The 19456-nt window shown below is 25.4% G+C and overlaps 1 protein-coding gene across 1 annotated transcript; it reads right to left on the bottom strand.

Annotated features, from left to right (window-relative positions):
- Positions 1-1513: 1513 nt before the first annotated feature.
- Positions 1514-18728, bottom strand: LOC135923751 (general transcriptional corepressor trfA-like). The gene is made up of 3 exons (XM_065458673.1): positions 17090-18728; positions 3093-3366; positions 1514-2634 (listed from the first exon to the last, which is right to left on the bottom strand). The coding sequence occupies exons 1-3, from the start codon at positions 18647-18649 to the stop codon at positions 2153-2155; spliced, it is 2316 nt and encodes a 771-aa protein (XP_065314745.1). The 5' UTR covers positions 18650-18728; the 3' UTR covers positions 1514-2152.
- Positions 18729-19456: the final 728 nt, after the last annotated feature.

Here is a 19456-nt window from a genome sequence, read left to right as displayed (position 1 = left end):
AAATTGGTATTATATGTCATTTTCAGAGATCAAATATTGTTGTTGAGATAAAATTTTTATACTGGCATATTTTGGGGTGGTAATATGAGATAAATGTTTATTTTTCAATTGGCTAAATATAATTTAATTTGCTATTTTAAATTTGATAATATTTATTCTTACCATAATTTGAGGTGAGGTTAGTATTCTTTTTAATATAACACAATAAGATGTAAATTATATAAATTAATTGAAAAATATGTTAATAGCAAAATAATAATATATATAAGAAAGATTATATTACAAATTTTAATATAGAAGGTGGCTGAGTGGAAGAACGTTTGCCTTTAAAACGTTAAGTCATAGGTTCGAATCCCGTGATGTACAAAAATTTTCTTAAAATTTAACATTAGAGCTATATAGTCTCCATCGATTTATTTAACATTAAGATGATAGGAAAGTTGATAGAAAAAATAAATATAACATTAAGATTATACGAAAACGTTCATTTCTTGTTTAACATTAAGATGATAGGATAGTTGATAGGAAAAATAAAAATTAACGTTAAGATTATAAGAAAACGTTCATTTCTTGATTAAGGTGATTAGATTATATATATAATTTGAGAAATTTATTACAAGATTTAAAGTTATGATATATGCTAATGAATCACGATATTTTAATAGTATCATTCATAATTAGCGATCGGTGATTAAGTCACAGCACACATTATATTTAAGTGTATATTTCATGATACAATTGTTTTTAAACCATGTTTAGTTATTTTAAATATAATTTTCTAAAAAAAATTGACCAAAATGACATGTGAATATTTCATATTATTTAACTCTAAAAAGAAAGACAAAAGTAACATTTTTTACCTTAACCTCTTTTCTACACAATTTTTTGGGTATTAGAACTAGAGATCGGCAAAGTTAGGCCCGGCCCGTACCCGGTCCTAATTCTATTTAAAATAATCGGGGCCGGGCCTAATATTTTAAAAAAAAATTCGGGCAGGCTCGGGTCGGATTTTGGAATTTTTTTAAATATATCTAAATTTATCAATTTTATATTGAATTTTTTATGTAAAATAAAAATATTTGATTTTATTTATTGAAACTAAACGACATATAACATATTAAATAATTATAAAAATTAATTTCTATATTTAAATAAATTCGGGCCGGGCCGGCAAAACATTTTTAAAAAAATTTTCGGGCCGGGACTTGAAAAATTAGGCCCGATGCAGATCACTAATTAGAACATTTCACTATATTAAAAAGTATATTTAAACCTTTAAATAGCTGATTCGCAAATGACACAATTTTTGAAAAAATCAATAATACTTTTTTTACTACCTATTAAATGTTTCAAATAACATAATAATATGCGCCACCCTATAATGAATTTTTTTAGAGAAAAAATAAAAAATGATTATATATGCTAATATACCATGAAATTTTTTTTTATACTAATTCAATGTATATTATTATTTATCCATCTACTTTAATTATTTAATGTTATAAAAGCTAGCTAATGTAAGATTTTAAAAAAAATCGATATAATATATTATTGTTGTGATATATTGTATAATATATATAAATATGTGTAATTTAGAGGGAAAAAAAATTAAAAGTAATCACGATTAACAAAATTACAATAGAATAATGAAAGGTAGACAATTAAAATGAGCTTATAAAAATCAGGTGGGGAAAAAAATTAAGTAAGGTCAAACTCTCCCTAGTAAATGCACTTATAAAGTTTTGAACACGTTATATTTTAAAAACCTACCGAGGTGCATTTAAATATTAATAAATGCATTATTTCATATAAAGTGTAAATGGAAATTACAAAAATTTGATAATTAATGTAACTATATATTAAAAAAGATTGAATATTATCATTTTCTATAAATGATCATTAAAATATAATAGAGATATAATTTTGACTAAAACCGGATAATTATTTTTTTAATCTAATTAATCCTTATTTAAAGGTGTAATTAAAAAGAAGAAATCTTTTAGCTAATAAATGAACAAAATTGCGGTAATACTTAGTCACATTTATACAAAATTTAAACGTTAACCGTTTCGATAAATCATCAATTAAAAGGTGAATATTTTTAAAATAATATAGTTTCTTCATTGCCCAAAGTTGCATATTTAGATAGTAATTAAAACAATAAATCGGAATGTTGAACGGTTTGAGACCATTTGGCAGTTGCTTCTTCCTCGATGGATAGTGGTTTAAGATAATCTTTTTCATAAGTAGGACTCGCTTGAGGGATGGGTGATGTCATAGAATATTCCTCATGTGTAAAGCAATTAACTAATAAATCTCGGTTCAGTTTAAGGTGTTTGGGAGTGAATCGAGAAAGCTTTTCGTAAAAATAACTAGGGGTATGGGCTGAAGATTTAAATTCCTCATGGCTAAATAAGGGATTTCGATCATTCGAATTAACTAGATTATGGGAATTTTGCAAATATATAGATTTGGTGGCTATATGCGTGGGCGAAAGGCTTAGGCTATTTGGTTTAGGAGAAGATTGGTTCGTTGTTATCATTGATAAAGAAGATATCGATGTAAGAGATGTGGGTGAAGTGCAACTAAGTTTTGATTCTGAAGAAGGATCGTTTTGATTTACTGGATTATAATCTGTTATACATATAAGAGGAAAGGCGTCATTTTTAAAATCATGGTAACTTGTTAAAAAATAAATAAAAAATTTAGATAAATTATTATACTACCACATAATAATAAGAAATAAGAGGAATTTGAAATTAAATAACAATCAACAATCGCATCTAAGTGACATGAAGCCGTGGGAAAAATTTATTTGATTTATTTAGTTTAAAAATGAGAACGCATTAACTTAATTAATTTTTAATAGCTGGCAAGTATAATTACATCTTATGAATAAATGATAAACTACATACCCATTTTGTAAGCTCTAAATCCCAAATTCAAAATGATAATATAAAAAACATCAACTTTAAGTCTAGTATTGAGTTAATGGCTAGTAAATTAATATATATGAAAAATTTATTGACATTTCTTTCATTCATTTAATGATTATTTGTGAAATTGGAAAAAAAAAAGAATGTTTCATTTACCAATATCACTATAAACATCTTCGCTTTTCCCTTCATCTGTATTATTATTAAAGTCACAACTTTTAATTTTACCACCTAATTTAGACTGCTTGTTTTTACTGCTCCCCTTTTTGTTATTATAAGGTGTGAGAGAAATGGTTGCTGTTGCAGCTTTGATATTAAAAGCTTCTATACGTGATTTGACATCCTCGTTTTCTAAATGAAAATCAAACAACGACTGTTCAGAAGGGTACTCATAAGTTGTGGGTTCGGTTTGATCAAACGATATGCGCAACTGTTATATATATATTCGATAAAAATAATAAAAAATATTGTTATGTGAACTATTCCTCAAAAGTCCATCTGGCCCAATGACACTACCTAGACTAACGATATTACATATAAAATGCATTCTGAAGCGTCGTTGAATAAAAATCAGTTGGTGACACGCCATTTAGGTCTCCTTTACAATTTTTCTATTATAAATCATACTGTTTTTTTTATTTAAATGAAGATTTTTTATACGGGAGATCAAAATGGTGTGCCACCCGCTTATTTGAATTGATGTAAATTTATGAATCGTGGGTCAAGGTTATTATATGTTATTGGTCCTGCCCAGTCCTCCAAAATGGCTTATTTATTATGAACATGTTCTGGATAATGGTCAGATGGACGCGTCCGTCTTAAAAGAACCAATGTATTAAGCTATGTCCAAATTTAATATTTTGTTTTTCCCCCTAATGCGTTAAGATACAACTGTCCGTACTTGATTATTTTAATAAAATAATTTTAAAATTAGCTTTGATGTCCCTTCCAGTAGCCCCTACAACAGGGGAAAAAGGGGTCGGAGTCCGAAGCAACTGCTTCTAAAATTTGAGTGGAGGTACTTTTTTTAAAAAACAAATTTTTTTTTTAATTTTTATTTTTTAAAATTTAATTCTTTTATTGTTTTACTACACTCATACATAACCAAGTAATTTCTGGTTCGTGATATCAGACTCTACCTCTTGATTCCGTTAGTATTAAATTAAATAATAAGTAGGGGAGGGGAGGGGGGGGGATCTTATTATTACATTTTAATAAATTTTGGTCGATGTTTAGTAAATTAGGTTGTTATCCGAGATTTCTTGTCATAAATATATTTTTCCAATTTCAAAATATGCTCAAAGATATTATTAACCAAAAAATACAAATGCTTAATTAATAATTGCACATATAATATGATAAAAGAAAAGCTTTGAAATGGTAGCTTTTAAGAATATTTCTCAAAACTTGATGATTAGCAAAGTAATTTTTAATAATGAATGGATGAAACTTTTTAATCAAACATCATTTTTTTACACCAAAGGATGGTAGAAAAGTTAATCGTTAAAGATAGGATATTTGTGAATTTTACCATTTAAATTTCAAATTTTTGAAGAAATTTTGAAGTTTCGAAATATTTATAAGATGGCTAAAACGAGGATGCAATTAGTACACGTGACCTAAAGGTTAAAGAATCTAAAGATTTGTCAGAATTTGAGATTTGTAAATTTATTTAATAAAAATATTTATACATTATTTAGCATCTTTTTCTGATGATTCTGAGACTTATGATTCAGACTGGAAAAACTATTCGTTTATTTTACCTTATCTTCTACTTTAAAATTTTTCTGCTTTCCCTAATTTAGCAATTTTATATAAATATTTATTAACCATTCTTACTACCTCAAGTACTGCCGAAAGGGTCATAAGTAAAATTAAATTAATTAAAACAAGACTTTGTAGTACCATGAAAGATCCATTTCTTAATAATTTAACCATTTTATCAATGGAAATTTTTTTATTTAAACAATTAAATATTGATAAAATTATCGCTTTCTCTTCCCCTAATTTGTCTAAATAATTAATTTAAAAATAATATTTTTTAAGTATAAATTTTTTTACATTTTATTTATATTGATGATTATCTTAATAGACATGGGTTGCATTTTGATGTGGCCTTGGTAGCGCCTTGTGGGTAACTCCCGTATTCCCCTAGTTAGTATTTATAGTTTCCTTCTAGAAGATGGTTAAAACACTCCCATTAAATCCGGGTTCTCAAGAACTCAACCCCCCCTCCCATCACGAAAATTCAGATGGATTTAAATTATTTTTGAAATGGGCGTCAAAAAATAATAAATAATTTTTTAAAGGGGGGGATTTTAGGGGGTATTCTGCTTCTTTCGCTCAGAAAGTGTAGGGGTCATTGGTCACTTCTACAATGCGACACTTGATATGGCTAATTTGTCATTTGATAACTCGTCACCTTGTAATGGGACACTTTCTAATGCAAGATTTTATAAGGCGGCATTTTATTAAATGACCCTTCGTAATATCCTTTATAAGGTGTATACTTACAATTAGGGCTGTGCCGATATTAAATATCTGATCGGATCGGTACCGATATTTAGCGTTTCCTAAAAATATCGGATCTGGCCGATATCTGTAAAAACCCGATCCGATCCGATCTTTTTACTTTTCTTTTTTTTGTTATTTTATTTTATGTTATGTACATTTATTTTACATTATTATAATATTTTCTAAATAATTTTTTTACTTTTTTAAAATAGCTTTATAATAGTATTTTAAAAGTATTTTTTTATAAAAATAGAAAGGAACACCCAAAGTTTTATTTATTTTAAATCTTTTTAAATAACGCCAATTTTTTTATTTATACTTTTAATAAAAGAATTTTTTTAAATATGATATCTGAATTATGGAAATATTTACAAAATACAAAGATAATTTTGCAAAATGCGTTATCTGCGGAATCATCTGAGTCTGACTTCAGTACGGCAGGAGATATATAGTCCATATCGTATAAGCTTATTCCCATAAAATGTAAAGGCTCTCATATTTATTAAAAAAATCTAATATATTATAATTTTTGTTATATTCGCTTTGTGAATATGTGATCGACGATTGTTAAGTATTAATTTGAATATAAATTATATTTTTATATAATTTGTTAGTTTGTGAATATATGATCGACGATTGTTAAATATTAATTTGAATATGCAGTCTAGGAATTTATTTTTTTTATGAACTTGAATAGACTTGTAATTTTAATTATTTTTATGAATACTTGTAATTTTTATTATTTTTATGAATTTTTAATATAATTGTAATTTTGCATATTAAAAAAATGTATATAAATGAAAAAATTTTAAAATAAAAGTCAGTGAATGGTTTTATAACTCAAGAAACTTATTTTTGTGGTATAAATTTCGCGTAAGACTTTACCGAATTATTTAATTTTTATATATATTCTTTTTTATTAATACTAGGTTCATATAATTTCAAGTCTCTCCCACGAGCCTTCGACAGTTTGATTACAATTCATATAAGGATTTGTAACAATTTTATATATTAAATATTACAATTTTATAAATCCAACATAAAATGGATATATTATTAAATATATATTTTTTTTATTATAGTCTTAATTGTAGAAATAAAAAAATTAAAATTAAATTCATAATTCATAATTCGATTTTTTGCATAAAAAATATTGATTTCTTAATTACATTTGGTTCAAAAGGGGGTGATTAAAAATCAGTAAAATATCGGATCGGTATCGGATGGGGTTTGAAGCAATATCGGAAAATATCGGATTGGTGAAAAATATGTGGATCGGCACAGCTCTACTTACAATAATATTAAAATTTGAAATAATATTTAAACATTAAAAATTTAATATTATAAAACCAATCTTGACAACTATTATATATTGAAGCCTTAATAGGAAATTTAAAATAGTTGATAAATATATTTTTAATACCTACACTTTTATAATTGAATATGAATACTTTTTTAAGCTAATGTTCTATTTTTGGATGATCCAACAACATATCTTCATATAATAAATATAATTACTGGTAATCCTTTCTTACTTAATTTTTTTAAATATTATTTAATATTTTTTGGTCACTTTTATAGTCCTCTCCTTTCAGAAATATCTTCTTAGATAAAACCTTTTTATCATTGTGAAAACTTTAAAAATTTGGACCGAGCTTAAAAATAAAAAACCCGAGTCGATCTAAAGGTTCTATTTTTAGATCTGAACCGATCTCAGCGGGTTTCTGGTCATTACTACTTATACCTTGACATTGAGGCCAGTTCATTATAATGAACCATTATGAAATAATAGACAAGGTTTATTTTTTTAAAAAAGCTTTCACAATTGAGAGATACGTAATTTTAACAATAAAAATAGAACTTTCGGTCGGCCTTTTAATTTGGTTTTCACAATATCAAATTATCACTATTTCCGGATTCATAAACGAATTAAATTGATCGTTATATAAAAATGTATTCTCAAGATTTTTTAAAAACAGCAAGACATCTAAAATATCGATGCGAAATAGAATAATGGATACTTTTATTTAAAATTTGAAAATACCAGCAACCTCCACTCACATAAATCAAAAAAAAAAATTTTTTTACAAGATACCTGATTTATCGTTCAAAATATTTAAAAAATTTGCAAATTATTTATGTCACATCACAATCACATCAAAAACATATTTTTTTAAAATAATAAAATATCGTACATAAAAAGAAAATTTTTAATTTTAAAAAGCTAAAAAAATGAGAAGGAAAAAAATAGGTGATATTAAAAAAATAGTATTTTGTTAAAAATGACAAAATAAAAAAAAAATAACATCCTAATGGTAAAGACAAAAAATAAAAATAATATTTTTTTAGTATAATTAATTTTCATTTTATTTTTTCTAAAATAGACAATTTCTCTGACGGCAAAAATTTTGTGTCTTCTTTTTTATATTTTTTTATATGTGAAAAATATATTATTTTACCTTTTTTGAGGTAAAAGAGGCAAAGAGAAGAGCAAGGGAAAAAAAGAGGAAAAATGAAAATATAAATAATAAAGGGTAAAAAAAGCTTTAAAAAAATAATAAAGGCATATTAATAAGATATACATTACATAATACACTAGATTTGTTTATTCAAAAATTGTATGTTTGAAAAAAAATATAACATTAGGGCCAAAACAATTAAAGATAGATAGACTTTTAGGAAAATATCATCTATGTGTATCGTTGATCAATATACTATATTAGATTATTATGTTCTAAATGAAAACTATGGTTTATAAAGGAGTGATATTTTATTTTCTTCTATAATGGTTATAAAATTAAAAGGATGTTTGTAAAAAATATCAAAAATATTTGAGAAATTACTCTTTCAATATAATACCGTTCAAATTGACAACAAAAATTTAATAAAATTCTTCAAGTCCGATCCGATTGATCTCGCCGGACCTCCATTTTAACAGATCAATTCGCGCAAGGCTAGAATCTAAGAAAATTTTATATTATTTTTTTACCGAATGCTCTTTTAGGCTATTTTCTCTCTTCAATAAAAATAAACTTTTTTCATTATTTTCCTCTATCGCTTCACCTTGAAAAATTGTATTCCTATCCAATATTTTTCATTTTGGGAAAGGGGGGAATCTAACCGACCTATTTCTAAGATAATAGTTTAGTTCAGATATCTAACTAGCCGAATCTTCAAAAACTTTTTTTCGGATCGGTCCAAACCTGAAAAAAAGTTGTATACAGGGCTCTAGGGCACGAGAGCTGTTTTGAGAAATAATCATTCTTATGATATTTTAGAGGACCTTCAATTTTTATATTTAAAAAAATTCAATTAATTCTCAAAATATAGAATTAATTAAACATAATTATTAAAGAAAGTTCATTTATATTTTTTTTATTATGTTCATCTGGATTAGATTAATTATTACTACACTATATGACTTAGATAATAATCACATATTGTGTTCCCTAAATTAATAAAAAATATATCAAAATGGATTATATCATAATTATTATAACTGTACAACAAATGTTAAATTTATTAAAATTATCTAAACCAATAATTAAATTTTTATTAATGGTTATAGCCCCACTGGGGTGTTAAAAAAAAAGAGATGTACTGGATAATATCTTGAGCCTAAATAAATTTCGACAAGTGAAGCCCAAATCTAAGCATTTTTTTCCGAACCCCTATCAAGCCCTGATTTATAAAATTCGTAATTTAATTTTATCTAATTTATTAACGCAAAACTTCTTCAAAATAATGTTTTTCTGAAGTTAATTTTTTGTTATAATATATTTCTCCTATAAAAAAAATTATTATAATATTGTTTCAATTTAAGGTAACAAAAAAAAATTTATGATTATCTCATTCTGCCTTTGTTATTAATATTCACTTTTTTGACACTAATAAGAGTTGCAGTTTATTATACAAATATTCATTTTAATTCTAGTTTTTATGTATAAATTGTCAAATATTTATAATTTTATAATTACTTTTTATTCAATACAATATTTATTTAACACTTTAAATTTATTATTTATTTTATTTTACCATAGCTCCTAATCTGAGGGCACCAAATTCATTTTCTCTTAGGGACTCCCATAAGCCTTAGCATGACCCTTCATCAACATTTATTATTTATGGGTGCTAAAAATAGGTTCATGCTAATTATTAACAGCTAGCTCACAAATCATTATATACTTTAAATTGAGTATATAAAAAAAATTAATTTTGCCATATTACAAATATTTATTTTGCATACTTAAACAATTAGTTAATTGTGGGGGAAAAAAGCAAAGATCAATGAATTTTTATGGAAATTCAATAGGTAAGTGAATTAGTATTTTTTTTAAAAAAAAAATTATTACATAAACGTTAAAAAGTAATAATAAATTATAGGTATTTATTTAAGAACGAATTTATTATAATATATTACATACTAATACCAACCAAGATAAGGGGGCAGGCAGGCAGCTTCATTTGCCTGCCATAATTTTTTTTTTTTAAATCATTTTATTTTAATAATTACCGAGTTATTTTTTTTTACTTTCAATAAAATACTTATTATAAAATAAATAATTGTTCATAATGATAAAATTAATATAAAATCTTCTACATCCCCTTTTCATGTGATGCCTTATTATATAAATGATAAAAAATAATAAATAACGATGTAGTGCTTTAAAACTAACAATTGTTTAACTTCAAATTACGTGATTTTTAAGTGGAAAAATTTAATGTAAGTTTGTAATGGTTTGGTTTTCATATTCCTTTTTAAAAAAAAATTATGGATAAAAAACAGGCGTCAAATTGAATTAAAAAAATATCAATTTTCATTATGACTATAATGCATTATAAGTTAGTAAATAGCTTAAGTCCTTATTTTGACTCTTTTTACTGAATCCATAACATCCCAAACATTTTCCAGTATTTAAGCTTTTTTGAAATATCGGATCCCAGATAATTATAGTATTTCTCGGGTTTAACATTTAATCTGGTCCATTGAAATATATTCGAAATATAAGTTATTTAATATCTTTAAAATTTTAATAATACTAACATTAAATAGCCTTAACGGAAATTAAGTTTAAAGGGCTATAAAAATAATATTTGATAATATATTCCATATTTATTTATTTTAATAGAGTATATACTCCATTAATTCGTTCTAGTTTTATTTTAATTCAATTTTTAATATATAAATAAAATAGTACAAATTTATTATGTTGATTTATTCTATGTTACTTAATTAATCGCTTTATAATAAAATAAAATAAATTCAACTAATTTTATTTCATTTTAATTTTTAAAATATTTTTATCAGATTATTAAAAAAATATATATTATATGATTCATTTTAAAAAATCCGAAAAATATAAAAACCCGAAAGAACCGATAAAATATCTGAACTTTTTAAAATTTTAAAATAAGAACCGGAATAGAACTGAACCGGAATAGAACTGAACCGGTATACTTAATGGTTCGACAACCCTATTATAACATTTTTTTTTAAATTTTATTGTATAATTTAATATAACTTGTATCGCGGATTTAACTGTCACGCATATTTTAATTTTAATAATACAAAAAAAAATAAATGAATAGTTTATCTTTAAATAAATTAATTGTCACCTCTAATATTAAATAAAATTATAGAATGATATAACGTCTTAAAGTAAGAGTGGTAGTGTATTTATAATAATTTTTCAGTCCGGCTATTGGTCTGCAGAGATATTAATATCAGTATTAGATAGGTCTAATAAATTTACTGATTTTTTAAATAAGCCTTTGAATATCTACTTATTTTATAAATTTAATGATTTTGATTAATAATGGTTTGTTTTGAGGGGTAATTAACATTTCATGAATGTTGTAAGAAAGAGACAAATAGCAGAACTTTTTGTTAGTTTTTTTGAAAAGTGCCAGTTGATGCATCAACAATTTTCGTTATGAAATAATTTTCATTAACCAAAAAATTAAATATTTCTCGAATTTACAAATTTAAATATTTTATTCTTATAAATGATATTAAATAATAGGATTCTTGTACGTTTTTAAGTTGTTTATATATTATCCATTCTACTAAGAAGTTCTAATCCTACTAAAAGTCTTGCATTTCTTGGATAGACAAAGAACTTCAAACAGTATTTAAAAAAATTAATATTATATATATCAAGGTATATAAATCTTACCATACTTTACCCCACTAGCAGGATTTATAATTATTTTAAGATAATAAAGGTAAATGATTATTCAATTCGGTTCGGTATTAGAAATTAGAACCATGGCCAATTTGTTTAATCCATATCTCTGAACCGTTTGATTTTCTTTTTTTAATCATAATCAAGTTTTCATTTATTATCTAAAGCCAGTAACAGTTCAAAAAAAGCATAGATTTATCAAATTCAAACAAGATAACAATCTTTTGCTAAACGGCTCGATTTGATTAAAAGCAGCTAACTCAATGTTTTATCCAGAAAAATATTAAGCAAGCCTGAAGATTTAGGTCATGGATGGTACAAAGGTCTGGACATCTATCAGCCAAATCTCGAGGCTTATGAAATATTTTTCTGGTTAAAATCATTTTTTTAAATCGGCTCAAATGGAGCCGTTTAACAACACCATATGTTGTATAGTTGGATCACGAGTAATAGAATATCTAAAAAAGGGTTTTCTTTCTACATCATAATTATAATATTGAGAATCAAATAAGGATAAATTTTGTTAATATTATTAAATTTAAATGATTATGGTTCAAATCAAAGATTTTTAATAATATGATCTGTCCGATTTGACAAATTAATAATTTAAAAAAATGATTAAAATTTTTTATAAACCATTTAAAATATATCTTTACCCTAACTCACATCTCTCAAACTATTAACCCTCACTCATAAGAGGGCCTCCTTTGATCGTAAGAATTTTGGCCTCTTTTCGGTCAAATTGGATGCTATCATTATTTAATTTTTAACAATGATTAATAAACCAATTAGAAATGTGGACGAATTATAATCAAATGACTTTACGATCATAGTTAGGATCCCCATATTTCTCTAACCTTTAATCCTACATATATATATCATCTAATTAAAAAAAATGTCCCTTAGATGCTCAGTCTTTGAGTTATTCTACTATCAATATGATGTTAAAAAATCTCAGTATTAGATTATATTAGAAAAAATATATTAAGTTTTAATCATAAGCAGATAGATACAAATCTGTTTTGGAACCTAAAATAAATCGAACTAAGCTGAGGACGATGCCAATCATTATAAAGAGAATACGGTTAATATTGGTTAGTGTATTTAGGATCACTGTGTCCGGTCAGATCTTTTAATCCATCAATTTTCAAGTCTTATAAACGTTCATTCTCACCAAGATTTATAAATTAATAAATTGTAAATATTCTATCTAATTATGAAAAATTACGTGTAAATTTATTTGTGTTAAAAAAAATCAGTAATAAATTATTTTTTTTAAATAGTATCACTTATCTTTTCCCTAAAGTTGAAAAACCTTTTCAAATAACTTTATTTGTATTTGTAAAAAAAGATTTTTTTTGTCAATGATTTAAAGCATTGTTTATTTTTTTTAGAGGAAAGAAAAACTTTTTTGGTAAGTAATGTTTCATTATAATTTCCCTTATAAATTATTAAATACTTATGTTGAAATAAATAAACTATATTGTCTAAGGAGTATTATACCTTAATATGATAATTATAGAATACATTTCCTTTTTTCATAAAAAACAATGAATCTGGTTTATAATTCATCAAACAATAAATATTCTTTAAATATTTTAAATAAAATGATAAAATTAGGACAATTTATGATACAAAACAAAAATAGAAATTAATTTTTTTTATAATTTAAATCACCTAATAAAAAAAAATTTTAATTTGAATATTTTGTTGTGACAAAGTAATTATTTGAATAAACTAAAAAAATAATTCTAATAAAAATAGTACTGTTGTTAAACGGCTCAATTTGGCATATTAAAAATAAGTTAGTCAAATAATATTACTCAAGTCTTAAGATTTAGTTAATTGATGCCCAAATCTTTCTGTCATCTATGAGCAAAATCTCCAGGCTTGCATATAATTTTTTGGCGAAAATATTGGGTTAGCCGTTTTTAAAAGTTGAGTTAACAAAAAAAATAGAAAACACCGTGAATTAATTTAAGTGATTTTATTTTATCATCTTATATTCCAACAATCAACATCTTGTTTCTTTTTTATTATTTACAACTATAATTTAAGGTGATAGTCCTCTTTACCCTTCATCACAGCTAGCGCGAATTCGCGGCGAAGTATTCAGAATATGCTGTATTTTTGTATACTTCGTCGCGAATTCGCGCGAACTATGAATGCAGTTATAAGCTGGTCTTATGGATATTATAAATAAATCTAAAAGTTTCAGGAGAAATTTGGGGGGGGGGGGGTGTTGCAGAGGGTGACTAGTGCAAATTTTTAAATCAAAAAAATAATTAGTGCACCAAAAAAAATACATGTAGCTTGCGACGTAGGCGACTATTTACAATCAGAATTTTAAAAGCGCGAAGCAAATTAGTTTTTTTTTTAAAAAAAGTTGCACTATATTTTTTAAATAAAGATTTTAAAAAACTGGAATACTTATCTAAATTCCCATTTGGAGGTATATATCTTAAAAATATAATATAAAACAAAAAAAAATAAGTTATATTAATTTATGAGATCAAATATTTCTCGTCCAATGATAATATATACATAAAAAGGAGAAGAGCATTCCAGGTTTTTGAACACATACCGCAAATAATACTACTAATTATATCATTTGATGTATCGAAACGAGGAGAGAAAGGCATTTTATAAAAAATAGAAACCAATAGTTATTATTATGTAAATTATTATCGCAACAAGTGTAACCACAATATTACGTCTTATAACATTACTATGTGCGTAAGTTATATGCTAGTAAGCTAATGCAAATATGTGGATTATAGTTTTTATAATTATGGACATTAACGAGAGGAGGAATTTATGAATCGAAATCATGTGACCAATAACATTTCTATATAGTGTAAACTAAGGTAGACAATGTATTCATTTAATTGTAAAAAAGCTAGTTATCAGTATGATTTCTTATCAATAAAAAATTATTTGATGTGCATAATTAATCTTTTTAATTCCATCATTAATCCTTACAAACGCATCTATGGTCTCCGAGATTTATACTTAATATGAAACATTGTTTCAAAATTTTGACATTTTGAAATAATAATATAATGCCCCCAAACTAACTTTTATTAATCTAAGATAATTTTTGGTATATATAACATAAATATTACGCAATATTTTGAATATTTTTAGCTAGGCCAACCAAAATAAGAATCAAATAATTTATTCATATTCACAAGAATTATATAATCATTATTCGATTCATAGAATATTTATTTCAATTAATGTTTTTAAAAATGAAAAAATAGATTATTTTAATTTTATAAATAAATAAGAGGCCTGCAGGCCTGGGCCTGGCCAATATTTTTTATTTTAAATGTACACAAGCCGAATATTGTTAAAATAACCAGACCGGGCAGAACTAATTATCCGAAAATTTTAAGTATAGCCATTAATCTATAAAAATTAAAAATAAATAAAAAGTTTTTAAAAATTGTATATCACATTCATTCATAACATATTTCCAATTTCCATTTTTTCGATTCTTAGAAAATATTTCTAGTAAAATATTTTTCGAATTTCAACTAATCATTATTTTAGGTAATATTCTATCAAATTAAAAGCAACAAAAATAGCTCAATATTCAAAATATAATACACTTTTTAAGGGCAAAATTTATTTTAGTTAAGTATCATTTTATCTCTCTTTTTCTCTGTACAAATTCAGATTCAGGCAATTATGGTGCCAGGGAGAGAGGGCAAAATGACTGATACTTATATAAAATATATTAAATTATAAGAAGAAAAGGAAATAGAGAAATCACCATCGACCAGTCGAATAGAAAGTGTGGTGATTCAAACTCACTCCTTTTACGACAAGCGGGGAGATAAGATAATTTGAAAAGTTATTATATTTGAAATTCATATTTGTTGAAAAACGATCGGTAAAATGCTGAATAGGTATATTTTAATATTTTTCTTAAACCCATAGAAAAAATTTATATACCCTGCCTGAAAATTTTTTTTTGACGAAAACTGTGTGGAATTTTTTTGTTAAAAAAATATGTGTGTAAATATGCATTTTTAAAAATAACGGGTATTAAAATATAAAACCAGGGCTGGGCCAAAAAAAAATTTCGAATTTGGGCCAGGCCATGCAAATGGTTAACCCGCAGGTCTCTGATATAAATTATGCAAAAGATATGTGATATGATTCCTCTAATTTCAATAAAATAATTGAATCCACTAGAGTTCAAATACAAATAATAAGTTTATTGAATTTAATATTTTCATCGCAGAATACAACATTGATATTGTGAAAATTGAAAAAAGTAAAAGTCTTAAAATTAAATAATTCCGAATTTTATGAAATATGAATATGTACGAAATATGGTACATCCGATCAAATATTTTATTCGTCAGATAATTATTCGATTAGTAAAATCGGAAACGAATAATTATCATGGTATCGCATGGATAATTATCGTAATTAGATAATAAATGATACAAGTTCTATTTGTATTCATAGAAGGCGAAAAGAAGAGATCAAATTTTCTAAATGAGAATCAATTAAATAGCCAATATTATAACTTGGGTGAAAATAAGCATGTTTTAGGTCGATCCATCAAATTTATTATTAGCCCATGTTAGAGATCTGCATCGGGCCTAATTTTCAAACCCGGCCAGAAATTTTTTTTAAAAAGTTTGTCTGGCCCGCCCCGATCTCGAATGAATTTTGTTTTATTTGTCCCGAAAAGTGCGACCCGAATTTATTTAAATACAGAAAAATTTAATCTTTTTTAAATTATAAAAAAAATATTCTATAAATAAAAAATATTAACGCCTAGTTTATGGCAAGAATTTTAAAATATATCAATTTATTTGACAAAATAATGATATCATATTTAAAAATTTAAGCCCAACCCGGCCTGAAATTTTTAAAAAAATATTAGGCCTGACGCAGTCCAAAATTATATTTTTTAAATAATCCCGGCTCGAACGAGCCGTGATTGCAAATCTTTAGTCACAGTTCACTTATATTACTAATTTAAAGTATAATATTTATTAGTTATAAGTTTCAGTGGTTTAAAAACGCTCTGACCAAATAAATAATATCTATTAGTCATAAGTAGTGTTGTTAAACGGCTCGTTTTGAGCCGATTTTTAAAAACGGCTAATTCAATATTATATCCAGAAAAATATTACGCAGGCCTGAAGATTTTGCTCACAGAAGGAACAAAGGTTTAGACATATATTATCGAAATCTCGAGGCTTAGGCAATATTTTTCTGCCTAAAATATTGAGTTAGCCGTTTTAAAAAATCGGCTCAAAACGAGCCGTTTAACAACACTAGTCATAAGTTTCAATGGCTTAAAAACGCTCTGACCAAATATTATTTTAATGAGCTTTTCCACTCCTTGGCAGTGTAAGCCTCATAAGTTTGAAGATCCATAAACAATATTATATAAATATTGAAAAGAATGGACAAATAATTTTTTACGCTTTTTTTTCGGTCAAGACTCAAAAAGCTATTTTTGTCCAACTTGACATAAGCCCCAATCAGGTGGATTCGCTTTGACAAGTCAATGAATTCCATCTCAGTTAGTGTTTCATCTTTGTCATCATCTTGATCACTCCCCTCATCATCCCCACATGAGTTTCCTTCACTTAAGCAAATGTCATTTTCCATCAAATTACTATTGCCATTATCATTAAAATGATAAATTTGGGCTGCCTGTTGTTTGTTAGGGAAGTATGAACATCTATCATCATTCTCTTGGCTGGACAATGTATTTTGGTTATTTGTGGTTTCATTAAGGCAAATTGAACCATGATTATTTTGATGGATTTTGCAGCGCTTGGCATCATTAGTAAAATCACCATCTGAGTGGGAGTTATTTTCAGTAGAGTTTGGTAAAAATGTAGCAAAAAAGGTGTTCAAAACTTTATTATTATTTGATGATTTTGCTATGCTGCTCATTATATTTGAATCAGTTTTGTCTTTGTTTTTGTGAGCTAAGGGTGATACAATAGAAAGACAACTTTGGCGAAGGTAGGATTTTTTAGTTTTCTCTTCAAATTCATTAAATGAGGGCTTGATAAATGAAGGAAGAGGAACAATGTTATCCCAGCATTGTAAATCAGCCTCTGGAGATTTTTCTTGTAAAGATTGATGTGAATTGTTATAATTCTCATATGGATCTGTTATTTTGGAAAGAAATATAGTTGTAGGTAATTCTTGTTTTTTGCCATTTTCAAACCTGTAAGAACGTCCCTTTGCTCTGATTTTGTGAACAAGGTCTCTTGTAACCCTCCAATATCCATCTGGATCAGCAGTAGGTTTGATAACATTTAAGGTGTTATTAAGGATAATGTTTGGGGGTTTGTGATGATATACCATTGTATTTTGAGGTATAACTAACTTTAAATCTGCTGTGGGCATGCCAAGTTTAATATGTTTGCTGGTATGAGATTCTATTGTTGACTTGTATTTAAAATCATCATTATTGTGCTTAATATTGACTAGTCTATGATTTAAATCATTTTTATTATTAGTAAAACTATTATCAGAGTTATTGTAATAAAAATATACTCCTGCAGCAGACTTTCGAATTGATTTTCCAGGTAAGGATGGATTAGCTAATATTGCACTATTATTAGTTATATACCCATTTTTTATTACTTTAAACTCTGTTATAACTTTATGAGATTCATGAGTTGAGTTAACAACTGATTTTAATATTTCTTGATTTGATGAAATCCTGGGAATAGTTTTTAGGAGGTTGGAATTGTTTTCAAGATTTTTGAATTTTTTTGAAAATAGTTTTTTAATTTGTTGAACTTTAGATAGAGAATCATTTTGGTTATCATCTTCATTTTCATTAAGTCTTATATCAGGTTTAATAAATTGTCGTTTTTTAATAGTGCATATGGGCTCACCAAATTTACTTTGTATAGATGCAAAATCAAAAAAAGTTGGGTCAACTAACTTAAATTCATGAGATTGCAATTTATGTGAATACTCAATGGGTTGATATGAAGTTTTATAGTTTGTATCCATGGAAATATTGGAATTCAATTGCTCTGAATTACATAAATTTTCTAGACTTTGATGAACAAATTTTTGATCTTTGTTTCTATCTTTTTTATCAATATTTTCTAAACTTTTAAATTTTCTTATTTTATTTTTGTCATCTAATTTTTGGGTATTTTTTTCCAATTCGATGATAGCCATAAATTTATTGCGAAGATTCTGAACTAAGCCTGATTTTAATTGAACAATATCGTATTTAAAAATTTGATAATCATGATCAATATTAATTGGTTCAGGACAAATAACAGCCATAATTTTGGATATTATTACCTAGATAAATATATTATAAATAATAATTCATCATAATTTAGCCTAGATTTAAAAAATTTGCATATGCAAATATTTGCGATATTTTAAAATTTTCATATGTATTTCAGAAATTTAAATTAAAATTTTTATATCCAAGAGGAATTTAAATAAAAATAATTCCTTAATAAATAAAATTTAATATTATATAGATTAAAAGTATAAAGTATATAACTTATTATTCTTTAAAAAATTTGATATAGATTATATAAAGAGGTATGAGAGAGGTGATAGAAAATAAAAATTAATAATATTTTTTTTATTAAAAATTTAGTTAGTTTAAAAGTCAAAATATTAAAAATATATATAAATATAAAGTATAATAATTTATAAACTAAAAAAATATATAAATAGTATTTTATCTGTAATTTCTGTGGATTGATTGTTATTATTAGATGTTACAACTATATCTATACGTGAGAATTCCCAAGCGAGAAGCCAACACAATTAACAAAGGTTGAGAGATAT

This window comes from Gordionus sp. m RMFG-2023, chromosome 2, assembly GCF_954871325.1.
Source record: "Gordionus sp. m RMFG-2023 chromosome 2, tfGorSpeb1-WG-v2, whole genome shotgun sequence".
Taxonomy (NCBI): Eukaryota; Metazoa; Nematomorpha; class Gordioida; order Chordodea; family Parachordodidae; genus Gordionus; species Gordionus sp. m RMFG-2023.
This window is presented reverse-complemented; position numbering and strand designations above follow the sequence as displayed.

What these genes read in the sequence shown, in the direction of transcription:
- LOC135923751 (XM_065458673.1), bottom strand. Translation starts at nt 18,649, where the DNA reads ATGGATACAAACTATAAAACTTCATATCAACCCATTGAGTATTCACAT. An exon ending in GTCTTGACCGAAAAAAAAGC is followed by an intron (nt 3,367 to 17,089) that starts GTAAAAAATTAT and finishes TATATATAACAG; the next exon opens with TTGCGCATATCGTTTGATCA. An exon ending in AGATGTTTATAGTGATATTG is followed by an intron (nt 2,635 to 3,092) that starts GTAAATGAAACA and finishes TATGTATAACAG; the next exon opens with ATTATAATCCAGTAAATCAA.